Source organism: Lacerta agilis, chromosome 1, assembly GCF_009819535.1.
Source record: "Lacerta agilis isolate rLacAgi1 chromosome 1, rLacAgi1.pri, whole genome shotgun sequence".
Lineage (NCBI taxonomy): Eukaryota > Metazoa > Chordata > Lepidosauria > Squamata > Lacertidae > Lacerta > Lacerta agilis.
The window spans coordinates 10,159,770-10,178,216 of NC_046312.1; the positions used below are offsets into that span (position 1 = coordinate 10,159,770).

Sequence of the window (18,447 nt, forward strand, 5' to 3'; positions counted from 1 at the left end):
GATTTGTTCCAGCGAAAGTGAATCTTGTTATTTTTACAGGAGCTTTTCACCCTTAGAATTTTTCTTTAACTCTTTTTAGTAGGGAACCTTCGTCGCTTTGGCTGCTGCTGCACTACAGTTCCCAAATATCCAGGCCGTGGGCCGTGTTTGCTGAGCCTGATGGGAGCCTGCAGTTCCACAGCATCTGGTTCCCCACACCTGCTCTGGGGGAAGATAACGATAAGCTTGTGGGAGACTTGGAAAAGACTGGCTTAGGGCCTCAAAATTATCATAAATGCACTTGCAGGCTCTCTTTCCACGGCTAGCCAAGCCAGGTACCCAGCAATACCCTCTGTCTCTCTCAGGCTAAATCTAATTCCTTGCCCTTGAGTCAGTGGCATAATCAAATTACTTTCTAATGTCCCTGGGAAGACGCAGAATTTTTTTGTTCTGAATGCCCAGAATCTGATTGGCATGCTCAAAGCGATGGGGAATAGTGGTGTGTGTGTGTTTTTTAAGTGACTTAATGAATGATGGATGGCTTGAAAGGAAAACGAAGCTCGCTGGGCCAAAGTGTTCTGAGTTCCCTTCCACTGTTTCCTCCCTCTGCCTTGCACTGAATTTTAGTTCCCTCTATAAATCTAGAGGCGCCTCTCCCCTTCCGCACTCATAACTTGCTCTCCTGGGATTTCAGCTGCACTTATGGGGCTTTTCTGAAGGCTTGACTGGTTAGGGGAGAGTAAAAATAAGAACGCACACACCCACCTATGCATTTTAACGTTCTTTATCCTCTTCAGTCTTACGGATACAGGAACCTGGCCTCTGCTGAATCAGGACATTTATTTTACTTACTTGTAGAATTCCTACACCACCCTTTGTCAGAAAAGACCACAAGGCGGTTTACAACATAGATCACAATAATGTGTGTGTGTGTGTGTGTGTGTGTGTGTGTGTGTGTGTATGTGTGTGTGTGTGTGTGTGTCCATCCAATGAAAAAAGAAACTGTCATATAAATACGATGCATCATAATAAGTAGCACATCGTCATACATGATACGCAATGGTGCATAATATCTAATGAGCAATGCGTGCTAAGCAGCAGTAACAGACACTGTCAACCCAGCACATAAACATTTGGGGAACTTCAGGCCTAGGCTCCCCCAAAACAGCCCCCTAGGCCTCTCCACACATGCACATCCTCTCCCCAGGCCAATCCCTCACAGTCTCTGCTTTCTGCTCTCAAGCGTTCTTGCCTGCCTGAGCTGTCCCTTTGACTCCTGCTTGCCTGGGCGGAGGAGAGAGCAGGGTGGGTGAGCTTTACCCAGAGGCTAACCTCCTCTATGAACACTCCTCTCTCTGCCCACTTTTTGCCTCCAGCCTTGCACACCGCCGGCATCTTCCAGCACAAAGCATGCCCTCTGCTGAGCCGCAGTTCTTCTAGCTTGCCCGTGGTGTTTAGAAGGAAGAAAGGGAGCTGGAGGTCTCCACTCTGCATGCTTTCAGCCTTCTGGCATGTGCTGGCGTGGGGGGGAAAGCCATTAGCCCTCTGTGGCTGGCAGCGCCAGGTGCTAAGGGGAGGTGCTATAGGTTCCTTCAGCAGTCAGCAAAACCCAAGCCTGTGCAAATGTGGGTGCACTGAACATGCGGGGGGGGCACCCACTCTCATCTCAGTCTCTGAAAGAGAGGTTTCTGTGAGAGGGCGTCAGGCATATCTGCTTTGCTTCTGCTGTAATGTTATTTCTTTGCTTTTTAAGAAAAGAAAAGAAAACATACCCAAAGCTCTCACATACCAACCACAAGACAATAATTCCCCACCCCATTGATCATAGAATTGTAGAGTTGGAAGGGACACCAAGGGTCTTCCAATTCCCATTTGAAGTTTGCCTCTGGCTGGGTCACTTGGCATTGACACCCAGCTCTGCCTCTCGTTTAAATCAGAACCAGTGAAGGTCCTGTGTGAGTGTCTGGAGGCGGTTGGAGGATGGATGGTGGCTAACAGATTGAGGTTGAATCCTGACAAGACAGAAGTACTGTTTTGGGGGGACAGGGGGCAGGCGGGTGTAGGGGACTCCCTGGTCCTGAATGGGGTAACTGTGCCCCTAAAGGACCAAGTGCGTAGCCTGGGAGTCATTTTGGACTCACAGCTGTCCATGGAGGTGCAGGATAATAGCGGCTGTCTACCAGCTCCATCTGGTATGCAGGCTGAGACCCTACCTGCCCTCAGACTGTCTTGCCAGAGTGGTGCATGCTCTGGTTATCTCCCGCTTGGACTACTGCAATGCGCTCTACGTGGGGCTACCTTTGAAGGTGACCCGGAAACTGCAATTAATCCAGAATGCGGCAGCCGGACTGGTGACTGGGAGTGGCTACCGGGACCATATAACACCGGTCCTGAGAGATCTGCATTGGTTCCCAGTACGTTTCCGAGCACAATTCAAAGTGTTGGTGCTGACCTTTAAAGCCCTAAATGGCCTCGGTCCTGTATACCTGAAGGAGCGTCTCCACCCCCATCGTTCAGCCCGGACACTGAGATCCAGCACCGAGGGCCTTCTGGCGGTTCCCTCATTGCGAGAAGTGAGGTTACAGGGAACCAGACAGAGGGCCTTCTCGGTAGTGGTGCCCGCCCTGTGGAATGCCCTGCCATCAGATGTCAAGGAAATAAGCAGCTATCCTATTTTTAAAAGACATCTGAAGGCAGTCCTGTTTAGGGAAGTTTTTAATATTTAATGCTGTATTGTTTTTAACACTCGATTGGGGGCTGCCCAGAGTGGCTGGGGAAACTCAGCCAGATAGGCAGGGTATAAATATTATTATTATTATTATTATTATTATTAATCACGAAAGCCAAGGGTGGAAATCTTTTTTGTTGCCTTTTGGGATCACATTCCTGTGGTGGGCGGGGCCAGAAGTGGGTGGAGCAAAGAATGTAAATTATTTACCTTTGCACAGTAAGCTAGTTTCCGCACACCCCTCTCCATCCCGATGGGCAAGAGGAATGAATTAGCAGAGTCCAAGGCCACATTCCAGCCAGGCAGAAGCCCCCGAGGAGGGTACAAGACAGGACCATTGAGGGGTGTGATGTAAGGAGAGGGGTGTGGCTTGGGGAGAGTACAAAGGGACAAACAGAGAGGTCTGGAGGGCCACATCTGTGCCCTGGGCCTGAGGTTCCTCCCCATCACCACCACTCAGGGTAAGCCTTCCATTTTCTGGTGCAGCCCTTCGTCAGTAAGTTTTCTGCTTGGCTTGGAAAAATGACGCGTTCTTGTTGCTTTCAGATTGCCATGATTGGCTACATTCCTTATTGCTTTGTCATCCCATGGCAGTAGGAAAGAAATTGGACTGACTCTCTCTCTCCCCGCTCCCTTTCCTGTCTTTCTAGCTTCCAATTCTAGACAAGATAAGAATTATTGCACAGACGATCTACGGGGCAAAGGACGTTGAACTGCTGCCAGAAGCAGAGCAGAAGATTCTTCTGTACACCAAGCAGGTATGCTAGCAAAACATCCTTGCAAGATTAGGCTCTTACGTTTGGATTTTTTAGTGCACGTTCTGATTTTTCCTACCCATGTAGCCTGAGATGGTCAACAGCTAACAAGACTGTCTTAATTAATTTCTTAGGAAAGAAGCCTAGAAAATGCTTCTTCAGAAAAAACAGGCTTCGTCTTGGCACGTTGCCTATTCTTGCTTTCTCTCTCTCTGATATGTTGCTCATAATTAGGGCTTATTCTTTTTATGAGCTTGTAAACTTAATTTGCATCTTCTCCTTTTTCGCTGGGATGTCATTCGGCCTTTCTTGACACCAAATTCGGGCTTACCTTAGTTGAGGATGTTAACATTTTGTAGCTTGTATGTGCATTTGTAAATTCCAAAAAGGTTTGCCCTGCAAAAGCATTCCTTGTTAAAATTCCGTAGGCCAACGATACGCAAAGCTGTTTGCACTTTATCCCGCGCGTGTCCATTTAAAAAGCATATTTGGAGTTTTTGCTTACTGCTGCTTACTCACCGCTCCTTAATAAACTAAAGTTACGGCACTCGCAGCTCCAATTAAGTATCTCAGCTGAAACTTTGCTTCCAAATCGCTGGAATGAAATTGTTGTGTTGTTGTTGTTTTAGAAAGCCCAAGGTCCATATTGGCTTCCTGCAAAAGCACTCGCAATTAGCAGATTATCTTCATAGAAATGCAAATGGCAGCATTAGGGGGTCTTTTACTTTCCCTTTGGGGCAGCAGTGCTACTCCGTTGCAGCAAAAATTACACACGAAGGGCTTACGGTTGCAGCCAGACTTAACAGTGCAATCCTATATAACACATCTGCTCAAAAACAAGTCTCCACTGAGTTGATGGGGAATACTCCCAGTTAAGTAGGTTTACAGTCTAAGACAATTTAACTTGTCTGGAGAACTTGTTGGCATCCATCAGTCTCAAGAGACAACGGAGTGCGTTCACTCCAGCGGTGAAGTCAAAACTGCCGCGTTAGCAGCACCCATGTGACCTCCCCGGGGCGCAAGCTTGGGCAGTGCGTACGGTGGTGCCCAGACGACAAGACCCCTCTCTCCCTTGCTGATGTGGTCCAAAGGAAAGCAGAGCCTGGCACCACCTTGGCTGCCCGAGTTCCAGGAAGGAGTCATACAAGGCGCCATCCAACCGTCTTAGGGACTCCATTCTGGATTTGTGTAGGGTTTGCTGCTTAGCCTTTTCTTCTTCCGAAGACATCCCACAAAAGCAGTGGAGGTTTAGGTTCAGAGTTTTCCTTCTCCTAGATGGGCTATCTTCCCAGGTTGATGAGTCCCATCTTCCCCACGTGAGATGGCGCAAATATTCAGGCTCCCGGAGGGGACGTTGTAGCCTCCATGGTCCATTTTACTACTTCATTACACTGAACCCAAGCCAAGATTTGGCTTACCATGGAGGTCTGGATCTGCTGTCCCGTGGACCAGAACTGGCCCAACACAGGTCCCGGTTTGGCCCACGATGTCGTTTCCCCTAAGCCACCTGCCCCACAAATGATCTTGTGTGTGATGTTAGCATGGCACGAGATGGGGGAAAGCTTGGCCACAGAGCACACCAACACCTGGGGAGGCCGCAGGATCCTCAACCATGGCCCAGATGTTTATAAAACAAGAACAGAGCAACCCATTCACAGCAGCAGGTTGTGAATGGCGCTGTTTTGTTTTTTTAAACTCATTTAGTAACTAGAAGGAACAGAGATGACTGTATCTGTGATTGACAAAGAGAACCTGACAGGCTGGGAGTGAACCAATTGATCTGTTTAAATCAAGGCACAACAGAGCTGAGTACGCTTTAATTGGAGCAATTGCGTAATGTTTTAATGGCACGCTGTTCAAACGTTGTCCTGCTCTTCCTTGTGGTCTCCTCAATCCATCATCCAGGGTTTTGGGAACCTGCCCATCTGCATGGCGAAAACCCACCTGTCGCTGTCTCATGACCCAGAACAGAAAGGGGTGCCCTCTGGTTTCGTCCTGCCCATCAGAGACATCCGAGCCAGCGTGGGCGCAGGATTCTTGTATCCGCTAGTAGGAACGGTAAGTGCTACATCTTGAAAGCTTTGTGTGGATTAAGTTGGGAGTGGGTAGCAAACATGGAGAGCTGCCTTAGACCTTTTGCCTATGTAGCCCAGCACAGCCTCCCCCAGCCCTGGATTCCCAAATGTTGTTGGACTACAAATCCCATCATCCCCAGCCAGCATGGCCAGTGGCCGGGGATGATGGAGGTTGTAGTCCAGTAGCATCCGGGGACCCAAAGTTGAGGAAAGCTGGACTAGCAAAATGCTGTTTCCAGATGGAAAAGAGGGCTGCAGTTTGTATGGATCTCATTCTCTTGACATTAGGCCGGGGGTCAGCAACCCGTGGCTCCGGAGCCGCATGCGGCTCTCTGACAGGTTTCCCGCGGCTCCGGCATGCCCCCTTTCAATGCCCTTTCAATAATAATTAAATGCCCCCTGCAGCGGGAGTGAACGGCGGGGATTTGTCGGAGCAGCCCGGCGGCGGCGCCAAGGCGCTTTCTGCGCCGCCGGGCTCTGAGGTGTTGTGTCTCTCTCTTTCTCACCCCTCTTTCCGCGTCTTTTACCCCTCCCCCTTTCCGCGACCGCAGGCCTCCCTGCCTGCCCGTTTCCCCTTCCAGGCCAGCAACAGGAGCGCGCGGCGGAGGCGGCTTAGTTCTGAGGCGGAAGCAGGCCCACCCTCCCTCCTTCGCCTCAGCCAGTGGACCGGTTTGTGTCCCTTTTCTTCACCCGCCCCAATCTTTTTTTCCTTTCCTTTTCCCCTCGTCAGGCTGCGCCAAAGCGGCGCCCTGAGAAGTGCGTGCGCGTTCGCGCTTGCCGTGGAGGGAGGGGGCCCTTTGACTCTCGGCTTCCTCTCCTCTTCCTCCTCTCTTGATCAATGGCCTCGCGCGAGCGCATGCTCTAACAGGGGGTGGGTTGAGCCTGCGGCGTCCAGCCGTTTTTCGCCGCCGCCAAGCACCACCGCCATGTTGAAGCAGCCACTCCCACCGCCCTCTCCTCAACCTGGCTCTCCCGCCTCGGCTCCCCCGCCGCCCACCATGCCGCCGCCGCCTCCCCCGGCCACCGCGGTAGCCGCTGCCGCCGCCTCGCACAAGGCCAACCCGACCCCCGCCAGCCCCAACGGCAGCCTCAGCCCCGGGGCTACGGGAGGAGCCAGAGCCGCGACGGTGGTGCCCCCCGGTAGCAGAGGGGGAGGCCCCCAGGAGGAATCGGCACAAGGGGCCAGAGCACAGGCAAAGGACCTCCGCAGTCTCCCGTTTTTGAGGGTGTCTATAACAATTCCTGAATGCTGCACTTCCTGACAGCAGTTGTGGGGTCCACATGTGATGTGAAGGTGAAAAATGGAAACACATTTGAGGGCATTTTTAAAACCTTGAGCTCCAAGTTCGAGCTTGCTGTGGATGCTGTGCACAGGATGGTACCTGACCAGGCAGTAGGGCCCAGGAGAGAGGATATTGTGGACACCATGGTTTTCAAACCTGCCGATGTCATGTTGGTTCACTTCCACAATGTTGACTTCAACTATGCCACCAAAGATTACCGTTTTCTCCCTCTATCCCCCCTTTTCTTTTCTCTTCCCCTTTTGTTTTTGTTTTCAAAAAAAGGAAAAAGAAGAAAAAGATTTCCCCCCTTTATTTTTATTTTTTAAACTACTACATATTTTAATAGATATTCTCCCCACCCCACCCCCAATTTATATTTTTCCACCCCACTTTTCCATTCCCACCCCCATCTGTTTTCTACCCCGTCTCTTCCTTTCTCTCTTTCCCTTTGTGTCCCTCCCTCTCCCTTTCTAAACCAAATTCCCCCCCTTTTCTTTCTTTCTTAGTTCGCTTGCCAACCTATCTTAGAGGGGGAAGCCCTCTCTCCCACCCACCCACCCCCCAAAACAACTTTGAGCTGAACCCCAAAAAACGGGGGTAGATCACTGCTGAAAGTAGATCACAGTTTCTTGGGAGTTGGCCACCCCTGGTATAAGACATGTAACTAGAATAAATTTTTTAAAAAACCAAGCAAATAATTGTAATAACTACTGTAATAAAGCACTGCTATAATTATATATAATTTCCCTAAAATTTTGGTTTCATTCGCCTTTCCGTGCTGAAATGTCACAACCTGAACGACCATGGCTTGCCCCCCCCCCCCAGTTTTGATCCTGGGTACGCCCCTGAGTCAATGCAAAAAAGTAAGAACTTATTCTTGTTGTTTTTACTAATTATACTTTGCATTGGCTCCTATACATTATTTATTATTATTGCATTAAGGTAAGAAACAATATATGCAGCGTTATATTTGTTTTAAATGTCGCAATGGTTTTGCGGCTCCCAGTTGTTGTTTTTTTCCTTTGGAAATGGGTCCAAGTGGCTCTTTTTGTCTCAAAGGTTGCAGACCCCTGCATTAGGCCATAAAGTGCCCCTTCTCATTTAAAAAGCCCTAAACGGCCTTGGCCCAGTATACATGAAGGAGCGTCTCCACCCCCATCGTTCAGCCTGGACACTGAGGTCCAGCTCCGAGGGCCTTCTGGCAGTTCCCTCACTGCAAGAAGTGAGGTTACAGGGAAGAAGTGAGGTTTAGGGAAACTTTTAATGTTTAATAGACTATTGTATTTTAATATTCTGTTGGAAGCCGCCCAGAGTGGCTGGGGAAACCCAGCCAGATGGGCGGGGTATAAATAAATTATTATTATTATTATTATTATTATTATTATTATTAACCAGGCAGAGGGCCTTCTCAGTAGTGGTGCCCTCCCTGTGGAACACCCTCCCATCAGTTGTCAATGAAATAAGTAACTGTCTGACTTTTAGAAGACATCTGAAGGCCGCTCTGTATGTTCAGTCTTTTATTATGTTTTTATGTGTGTTGGACGCTGACCAGAGTGGCTGGGGAAACTCAGCCACATGGGTGGGGTACTAACAAACAAACAAGACCCGTTTTGTGTTGTGCAAGCTTACAAAGCAATTTTACTTTGTACATTAAGTCACGTTTGTTTTTTGTTTTTGTTTTTTTTTAAATCAACAAAAGTCCAGCAGACTGCATTAAACCTGCAGCCCAGTTACACACTTCTTTACCCAAATTGACCTTTGATTATTTTATGGTGAATATTGCTGACTTTTGGTGAATATTGCTGATTTGTGGTCAGGAGACGGTTGAGGGAAGGCGCTCTCTTCTAAGATATGCTTGTTAGCCAAAAAATAATAATAATTAAAAAAAATGTTCTCTGGTATAAATAGCAAATCACATGTTGCAGGAATGTTCGGAAGACTAAAACATTTTGTCTTGTTTTGGCATCTCCAAATTTGGATGGCTTGGCTTTTAATTGAAGTCCCCCAAGCATCTTATGCAAGTCTGCCTGTAGCACTAGATTCTTGCTGTTGTTTTTCCAGGCTCTCACAAAACCATATGGCATTAAAAAAGGAAAAGAATAGACTCTCAGGAGCTGGCAACTTAAGGTAATGCTGCTTCTGTTCAGGTGGAAGAGCCCATAGCTCATTGGCAGAAAGAGCCAGCCTTGAGGTCCTGGGTTCTTCTTTTTTTTTAATAGTAATCTTTATTGGTTTTATTTACAGACATTAAAAAATATTTACAGTCTCATCAATGCAAATAAAAAAAAAATAAGAAAAAGAAAAACACGAAAAGCAGGTTAAAATTGGTTTACATAACCACACTTCTCACATACATACAAATCTTCCGATCTTTCTTAATGTACTTTCATTACATCATTGTTTGTCTGCACAGTTTTGATCTTCATTTCTCATTCCTTTATCTTCAATGGTATTTGATATTTGTTTAATTACAAGTATCACTCTAGTTCTGCTAATATGGCCTTATTATTGCAATATATTCTTATGTATTCTTTAAATATTTTCCATTCACCAAAGGTTTTCTGCATCATTTCTCCTCTAACTCCTCCTGTCAATTTCGCCAGGTGCAAATAATCTAACATAAGCATCTGCCACTCTAAGATTGTTGGTACTGATTCATTTTTCCACTTTCTAGCCACAAGAATTCTAGCCTTGGGTTCAGTCCTCAGGTTCAGTAGCAGGGCTTGCACAAACCCCTGTGCCTTTGCAGCACCGTCGGCAGTGTATGCAGGACGCTACAGGTGACTTTACTTTCTTGGCCTGAGGGACACATCTCCCCTGCAGTACCTCTGGGAGGGGCAGGGATGCTGAACACTAGGGCTTGGCAATACCTGTTTTTCAGCATTGTGATATATCACCAGCTAAACATAGCAAGATACTGATACATCACGATGTCTGAAATAAGGATGGAGCTATGTAGAGGCATAAGCTGGCTTCATGGTTTTTGCTGGCGCCTGCACTTGTGATTCGCTGGAGGCAATGGAGAACTGAGCCGGCAGAGAAGAAGAAGAAGAAGAAGAAGAAGAAGAAGAAGAAGAAGAAGAAGAAGAAGAGGGAGAAGAGTTTGGATTTGATATCCCACTTTATCACTACCCGAAGGAGTCTCAAAGCGGCTAACATTCTCCTTCCCCTTCCTCCCCCACAACAAACACTCTGTGAGGTGAGTGGGGCTGAGAGACTTCAGAGAAGTGTGACTAGCCCAAGGACACCCAGCAGCTGCATGTGGAGGAGCGGGGAAGCGAACCCGGTTCACCAGATTAAAAGTCCACCGCTCTTAACCACTACACCACACTGGCTGGCATTGGCTGGCTTCACGGTTTTTCCCACATTGTGATTTTTGCATACATCATGATTCACAATATATTGCCAGGTCAAAAATTATGAAACTGATATCACAATACAAACTTCAAACCTTTTTTTGGGCAACATATCGCCCAGCGCTACTGTAGGCGTGATTACCTCTGGCAAGATGTCATGGACTGGCTGGTTGCAAAGAAATGGTGGGAGGAACCAGCCTGGGAACCCCCAAGGGAAGGAGGCTCAGAGCCTGGGAATTGGTGGTGGGATGGCGATGAGTGGTCAGACGGAGAATCATAGAGTTGGAAGAGACCACAAGGGCCATCCAGTCCAACCCCCTGCCAAGCAGGAAACACCATCAAAGCATTCCTGACAGATGGCTGTCAAGCCTCCGCTTAAAGACCTCCAAAGAAGGAGACTCCACCACACTCCTTGGCAGCAAATTCCACTGTCGAACAGCTCTTAACTGTCAGGAAGTTCTTCCTAATGTTTAGGTGGAATCTTCTTTCTTGTAGTTTGCATCCATTGCCCCGTGTCCGCTTCTCTGGAACAGCAGAAAACAACCTTTCTCCCACCTCTAGATGACATCCTTTGATATATTTGAACATGGCTATCATAGCACCCCTTAACCTTCTCTTCTCCAGGCTAAACATACCCAGCTCCCTAAGCCATTCCTCATAAGGCATCGGAGAAGAGGGAGCAGACTGGGAGGAGGAGGTGTTGGAAGCTGAGGAGGTAACTGGGTTTAGTGAACAGGAAGAGGCAGTAGCAGAGAGCAGTGCAGACTCTGAGGCTGAAGCAGAGGCTGGAGGGGAGGATGACCACAAGGCAGAGTGAAGACGGGCTGCTGTAGAATCCAGGGAGTCCCCACTTCCTGCTGCAACCAGCACCACTCCCTCCTTGGTCTCCAAGAACGCACAGAGAAATGAAAAGAGTGGGGCAGAGATGAATTGTGTGCAGCCGCAGTTTGAGAACTATGTGGGGAAACTGGAGACGAGGAGCCTTAGGGAGGGGTGGGAAGGTGGGGACATCCAGTCCTTGCAGCTGGATGCAAGGGGCAAGACCTCATGGAAAGCATTGCGGAAACCACTAGGCCCGAGCTGCGGTTTGTATCCCTCAGTAAATATTTAACTTCGCTGGCCTCGAGTGCTTTATTGTTTTTGCTGACAACCTACGCCTGACACAAGCCACTCGAAAACCAAAGACTTATTCCGGCAGCTGCAGCAATGTCTTGGGAGCACTGGTTGATGTCGGCCGGCGGGGAGGGGTGTGTGCCCAGGGGGTTGATTTGATCTTTGACTCCACCGACGTTCTCTTTCAAACTGCATCCCTGAACTAGCACACGTCAGCCAATGAGGCCATTAGCATAATCTTTATGCTTAACATTATTGAAACCCACTCGCTCAGCGCAGTGTCGTTGCTCCCGTTAACATCACTTCAAAACGCTAAGATTATAAGGAGCCCTGCGGGTCGGAGCTGGTTTTGTAGCCGGGCTGGTGGAGGAAGCCTTGTATTAAGGTCTGCACGGCGCAATCCTGCAGTCCCCTCCTTCCCTGACTGTTTGCAACTTCCCAAGAGAGCGCCAAACACCTATTTGCGACGGCTCTTTCTCACTTTTGTGGAAACATTCATAGCCCTGCCAGCTGTGGGAGTGGAAACAAGAGAATGGATGCATTGTGTTCCCCTGTACTTCAGATCGGAGGTACACAGCGAAAGCATGCGTTTGTTCCTTCTACCCTGTGACAACCACCCACTCGCCCTGCAAAGCTCAGGAGCAGAATAAGCACCAGAGGCCTATCGAACGCAGCATCCTGCACCCAGCCCAAAGTCCTTAAGATGCCCACAAGGAGAACAGAACCTCCCTAGGCCTCTCCTGTTGCAGCAGCTGGAATTCAGAAGCATCAGTGCCTCTAATCCTGCAGGGAGGAGTCATCATCCTGACTAGTAGCTTCAAATGTAGTCTTCTCCTCCATGAATTTATCTCAATTCCCTTCTAAAGCCTTTCTGAGCTGGTGCCCAGCAGCACATCTTGTGGTAGTAAGGAACAAGTGGACTGGAAAGATTGTGGCTGGAAGGCTATTGGTATAGATTATTTTTGCTCTGGTTGAATTTATTTGGGTGTGTGTGTCAGGGTGTGTAGGATAGGAGGTGTTTTTTTTTTTGTTTTAAAGTATTTTCAGAGGTGCATCATAGAATCATAGAGTTGGAAGAGACCACAAGGTCCATCCAGTCCAACCCCCTGCCAAGCAGGAAACACCATCAAAGCATCATGTTCTCTCCATCTCCCACAGCAGAATGGGATGATAGAAACTTGAGCTGATGGAACATATTGCTGTGGTCTGCAAACGGGCGATGCAATTGATTCTGTCTGTCCCCAATCTAGAGAAGATAAGGAGACTGTTAATCTTAGGGTCGTGGGTTCGAGCCTCACGTTGGGCAGCAAGATTCCTGCATTGCAGGGGGTTGGACTAGATGACCCTCATGATCCCGTCCAACTCTACAATTCTATGATTCTAGTGAGCTCTGTAGTTCAACAATGTGAGGAAGTTTTTTTTTCTCCTTTTATCTGTCCTGAATGTGCCGTCACCATATGGCTTCGTTGAATGATTTTGGCCTCTAGAATTACGAGAGGGTCGGAAAAAAATACGTATTTCACCCACTTTTTCTACACCGTGCATTACGTTATGTACCTCTGTTGTGTGTCCTGACTTGCTTTTTTCTAAACTATAAAGTCCTAAATCTTTTATTAGTCTTTCCTCGTAACGGATTGCTGCAGTCCCCTGGTCCTTTGGTTTCCCTTTTCCAGCTCTACAATATTCTTTTAGAGGTGCAGCAGCTAGCACTGTAAATATTCCCTTTTGGTAAGTTTTTATTTATGATTTTCCATTACAATTATTTTTTTTACATTTCATTGAATAGAACTATATATTCATAATCTTCAACTTCCCTCCCCCCCCCTTCCATGGTTCTCTTTATCCATCACAACTGCATATTCTAATGACCCCATATGTTCACATCTCTCCCCTGTAAACAATATTCCTCGTATTGTCCTGGTCTGAGACACCACACACTATTATATATTTTTGTTGTTGCTATGGAAGGGGCAACGCGGCCCTCTTGAGCAACAGAGATGCGAAAGTGACTTGTTTTACGAAAACCTTTCCCCTTCCCTACGCTCATTAAAATATTTGTGCTGTAAGAGCAAGGCTGTGGGAAAGGGTGGACACTGGCTTTGAATGGACAGGTCTGAAAGTAGCAGGTGCAAAACGTAAAGGAGGGCTTAAATCTCCATCTTTTATGTTTGATCGTCACCCCGTGGGTGTATTTGATGGGCTTGTACATCATCTCCCCCTGCTTTTTTTTTTTTAAGAAAAAGTTCTGTTATGTAAAGTTCTTTAAGAGAAGGGAGAAAGATCTGGACACATACTATGTATGTGTGTTTATATATAAACACACACTGGAGAGCCAGTGTGGTGTAGTGGACTCGTAATCTGGGGAACCGGGTTCGTGTCTCCGCTCTTCCACATGCAGCTGCTGGGTGACCTTGGGCTAGTCACACTTCTTTGGTCTCTCAGCCTCACTCACCTCACAGAGTGTTTGTTGTGGTGGAGGAAGGGAAAGGAGAATGTTAGCCGCTCTGAGACTCCTTCGGGTAGTGATAAAGCAGGATATCAAATCCAAACTTTTCTTCTTCTTGTATATATATATATATATATATAGAGAGAGAGAGAGAGAGAGAGAGAGAGAGAGAGCACACACATGGTAGAGATTTTGTGCAATAAAAGCACCCTGGTGGTCATTTTTCCGGGCTGCCCAAATCTTGGAACGCAATCCTAGGCATGTTATTTTCGGAATTAAGTCCCAGCGTATTCAGTGGGGCTTTCTCCCGGGAAAGTGTGTTTCGGATTGCAGGCGAAGATCGTCCCAGCCACAGTGGGCAAGGGCATCTTGAAGGTGAAGCCGGGGGTGGGAGTGGGGGGAGAGAATCCTGCTTCTCTTGCTCACTTCAAGATTAAGCAACCCTTCCCGGCACGTTCTGATCGAACGGCGCTAGAGAGTTATAAATCCAAAAAGTGGGGGGAGTGGGGGGATAGGAAGCCTCTTGCACAGAGAATTTGCTTCTCCCTTGTTGCCGTACCTGCTTATTTTCTTGAGCAAATGGTTAAGCCGGGCATTAAACGGCTTGGCCTGTCCGCAAGCCCTGCTGCGGCCGACTTCTTTGGGCAGATTTACAGCCCTTTGTATGCTTCTCGCTGCTTACGACTGCAGCTGCGTGAACGTCCCTAACCTCTATTAACCTGCCATGTCTGCTGCCTGCAGATGTTCCCATTCAGCACTGACGCCGAAATCCCGGCCGCAGAGGCAAATCGTAAGACCTTGTAAATGGAGTTGTAGACAAGGCTCACTTATTGCGGGTGGGAAGAGCAAGTAGCTCGAAAGCTCGTGCCGTAATCGATGTATTAGTCTCTAAGCCCCCATCTTAACTCCTGTTTGAATCCATACATTCCCCCCAACCCTCCTCTTTGCAATCAAAGGAGGTTACCAAGACTAGCAAAAAAACAAACACACACTGTTTAGAATTCATTCCCATAATGTTCTGGGGAGCCAGATGGGAGCCATTTTCGGAGTATAATAGGTTTGCTTTGTGGGTTGTTGGGGTTTGGTCTGGTTTTTAATCTGCTGCTTGCTGGAAACCTTCCCATCTTTTCTGTTTTTTTTAAACACACGGGTTAATCTTTTGAAAATGTCTCTCGCGAGCCCGGCACACCTGCAGAAAGAATACCGCTGATTATGGGTTATGATCCCTTGTGTGTGAAGCGAGCCTTCTAAAGAGCTGCATAAAAATGTACCGTTGCTTCAGAAGTAATCGTAGAAAGGGGTGGGGTGCGGGGATACGTCAGCCAATTTGTAGCTCTGTCTTGCTTTAAGACTCTGCTGCCTGCATGGCTAACCAGCCAGGATTAAGATATTGGAAGCAGGGGCTCATGTCTCGGCTAAACCTGGAGCTTTCTTTCGTAGTGCTGGGCAGGAAATTCTCCATCCACCTAACTGAGCTCTCTGCTACAAGGTCATTCCATGAAACTGCATTGTGGGCAGTCCAAGCAGAAAACAGCATCTTCCTCACACAGTAGAATTGTAGAGCTGGAAGGGACCCAGGCGGTCATCTAGTCCAACCCCCTGCAATACAGGAATCCTGCCCACAGCCACCCCTGGGTCCGCGTATAGTTTAACTATGGAATTCGCTTCCACAAGATGTAGGTATGGGACATACGCAGGTTGCCTGGCGGCAGGAAAAGGCCATGCTAGCTTAACCCGGCAGGTGTGTTGTTGCTGCTGCTGCTTTCGCTGGTAGGGAGAGGTGGGAGAGCTATGAGAGGGGGAGGTTGATGCAGTGCAGGCGATTAGCTGCCCCGCCTGTATGCCCATTCCATCCTGAACGCCTCTCCCTTCTGATAAGCAACAGTGGCGTGCCTGCCAGGAAACGAGCTTTGTGGTTCCGCCCCACAGCATGAGCTGTTTCTGTTTGGGGGCTTTCCGGAGATGATAATTAGATGATCTGCAAGAAGTGATGTTACAGGGAACTAGGCAGAGGCAGCGGGGTAGCTAGCTGCTCGGGTGTCTGGTGCGTGGGCGTGTCCTGCAGCCGGGGCCGGGGCAATCCGCACCCATGGGGACGGGGTGAGCCTCTCCGACGCCTCCCCCTCAGCTGTAGGGTGGCTGAGGGGGAGGCAGTAGCCAGGGGCAAGTTCCGCGCTGCCTGAAACAGAAAGAAAGAATTTTCGATTTTGTTAATACTACTACTACTACTACTACAGTAGTGGTACCTCAGGTTACAAACGCTTCAGGTTACACACAACAACAACAACAATACTACTACTACTACTACTACAGTAGTGGTACCTCAGGTTACAAACGCTTCAGGTTACACTCCGCTAACCAGGAAGTAGTACCTCAGGTTAAGAACTTTACTTCAGGATGAGAACAGAAATCACGCGGCGGCAGCAGGAGGCCCCATTAGCTAAAGTGGTACCTCAGGTTAAGAACAGTTTCAGGTTAAGAACGGACCTCCGGAACGAATTAAGTTCTCAACCAGAGGTACCACTGTAATAGTAATAATAGTTATTAATCAGGGTTTGGATTTGAACATTAGCAACCCACAAAGACCACAGACTCAAGATTGTAGCTGAAATGAATCCATATGTTTACTGGAGCTTCATTCAAAGTGCACTGTTACCTTCTCATGAATTTTGAAGCCAAACTCGAAGCAACGAGTTTTCCTCTCGTGCTTTCCCAAAGAGCCCCAAAATAGCTGGGGCCTGTTTGCAGCAACCAAGAGGGCAGCTGGCGTTTTGGGTGGGTTTTTTTATTATTTTTTGGCTGAATAGCCGAAGAACTGGCAAGCAGATGGAACCGTACTTTCTTAATTCCTCCCGTGCCTCCTTTCTGGTAGAGCCTTTGCTGGAAAGAAGGTCCCAGCTTTGCCCCCTGTCCCTTTCTCCTTGTGAAGCCACAGGGAAAATGTCAGCTGTACCAGTGGTAATCCTGCCTGGGAGGAGAAGTGCCAAGCTTTTCAGTTGTCTAACCAGCAGGAAGAGGGTTGAAATGCCTTTGCCTTGGTGGTCTGCTTCCTGCTGGTAATAGGACTTTGACTTCAAGCAGCTGCTGGTCCAGAGAGCCAGTGTGGTGTAGTGGTTAAGAGCAGTAGACTCGTAATCTGGTGAACCGGGTTCGCTTCCCCGCTCCTCCACATGCAGCTGCTGGGTGTCCTTGGGCTAGTCACACTTCTCTGAAGTCTCTCAGCCCCACTCACCTCACAGAGTGTTTGTTGTGGGGGAGGAAGGGGAAGGAGAATGTCAGCCGCTTTGAGACTTATTCGGGTAGTGATAAAGCGGGATATCAAATCCAAACTCTTCTTCTGGTCCACTGACACGACCCAGATCCAGCAAGGAAGCTCTTAATGTTCTTTGCTCCTGTTTCTAGCCCCAGTTTTGATATTTGTTCAGTTTGTTTCAGTTGATTTTTTTCTTTTAATTTCTTCCAGATGAGCACAATGCCAGGACTTCCAACTAGGCCTTGTTTCTATGACATTGACCTGGATCCAGCGACTGGAGAAGTGACCGGCCTGTTCTAAAATGAACTGACAATCCAAAGTGAGTCCTTCATTGCTTGCTATCCTGCAGGACCCCCCTTGCAACTGCTGGCTTTTTCCTAGCTCTGCAGTCATGCCTTTTTCCATCATGCAATCCCTATTCTGCAATCCCAGGAACATGCATGTGAAAGAACTACATAGTTGTTTGGCCTACATAGCTCTAGAGAGCTGCAGTTGGCCATCTATTTTCTGCATTTTTCATCATGGCTTGCAGTGCTGATGACTAGTAACATGATTTCTTTTCTTTTTGTAGGTATGCAAGCAATGCCAGTTTGGGGAAACCTGAAGACGGTACCTCAAGGGGACACTAGGAAGTCTTTGGAAACGAATTAGCCTGCTGCATTTTTTAAAAATAATAATAATAATCTGTAATACTGTATTTTTAATTAGGTTGTCTACTTTTTAGTCACTACAGGTGAAAGTCTGCATCATGTTAAACGCAAAGGGTGATCACCAGAATTAGTCATATTCAGGAGTAGATCTATGGACTTAAATCCATTGGTTTCAGAGGGCCTACTCTGGCTAATGTTGGATATCACCCAGAAAACTTTTTAAATGGGGTTCAAAATGTGTTTTTAAACAGTCAGTGAAAAGCAATATGCGGTTTTAACTAGGGTAGCAAACCTATTAAAGACGTTTTAATTGATTAATCACATGAGTTTCGATCTATGCAGTGTGCATATGGGTAAACAGAATATTTCTAAGCAAAAGATAGTATTTTCTTTGTTGGTAGATTGTATGTGTCATATTTGGCAACATCAAAGAAGCGTTCTTTCGGAAAGAGATGCTAGAGAAGGTTTCTTTTAGAATGGTGTTTGCCTTCTGCACTTTTTATATTTACAATACTTTGTTAAAAATCTGCCCAGCTAATTGGGGGAGACCTTTTTTGGGTTTTTTAAAAAATATATATATATGTGATCATGTAATCCTAACTGATTAATCAATTCAAGCACTGCAGCCCTAGCATCCTCTATTTGTGCCTAATTTACAAAAGTGTGTTTTTAATGTCTTAAATCCTTGGTGTAACTATGAATGCTAGTACATTCCCATGGAATGGGGCAGGCAACTCTGCACGTACCCCCAAGCTCCACAGCCCGTTCTGAAATCGGCGAAGCAATGCACTGTTCAATGGCAGAAGCAC

General features: G+C 47.5%; 1 protein-coding gene across 1 annotated transcript in view; it reads left to right on the forward strand.

The window, feature by feature from the left end:
• The window catches only part of MTHFD1 (methylenetetrahydrofolate dehydrogenase, cyclohydrolase and formyltetrahydrofolate synthetase 1), a 66,400-nt gene extending 48,448 nt beyond the window's left edge, over positions 1 to 17,952 (forward strand). The window contains exons 25-27 of the mRNA XM_033136578.1: positions 3,358 to 3,465; positions 5,368 to 5,520; positions 17,199 to 17,952. Of these exons, the coding sequence (XP_032992469.1) occupies positions 3,358 to 3,465; positions 5,368 to 5,520; positions 17,199 to 17,288 (351 nt within the window). The 3' untranslated portion in view covers positions 17,289 to 17,952. The remainder of the gene's footprint in view (positions 1 to 3,357; positions 3,466 to 5,367; positions 5,521 to 17,198) is intronic.
• Positions 17,953 to 18,447: the final 495 nt, after the last annotated feature.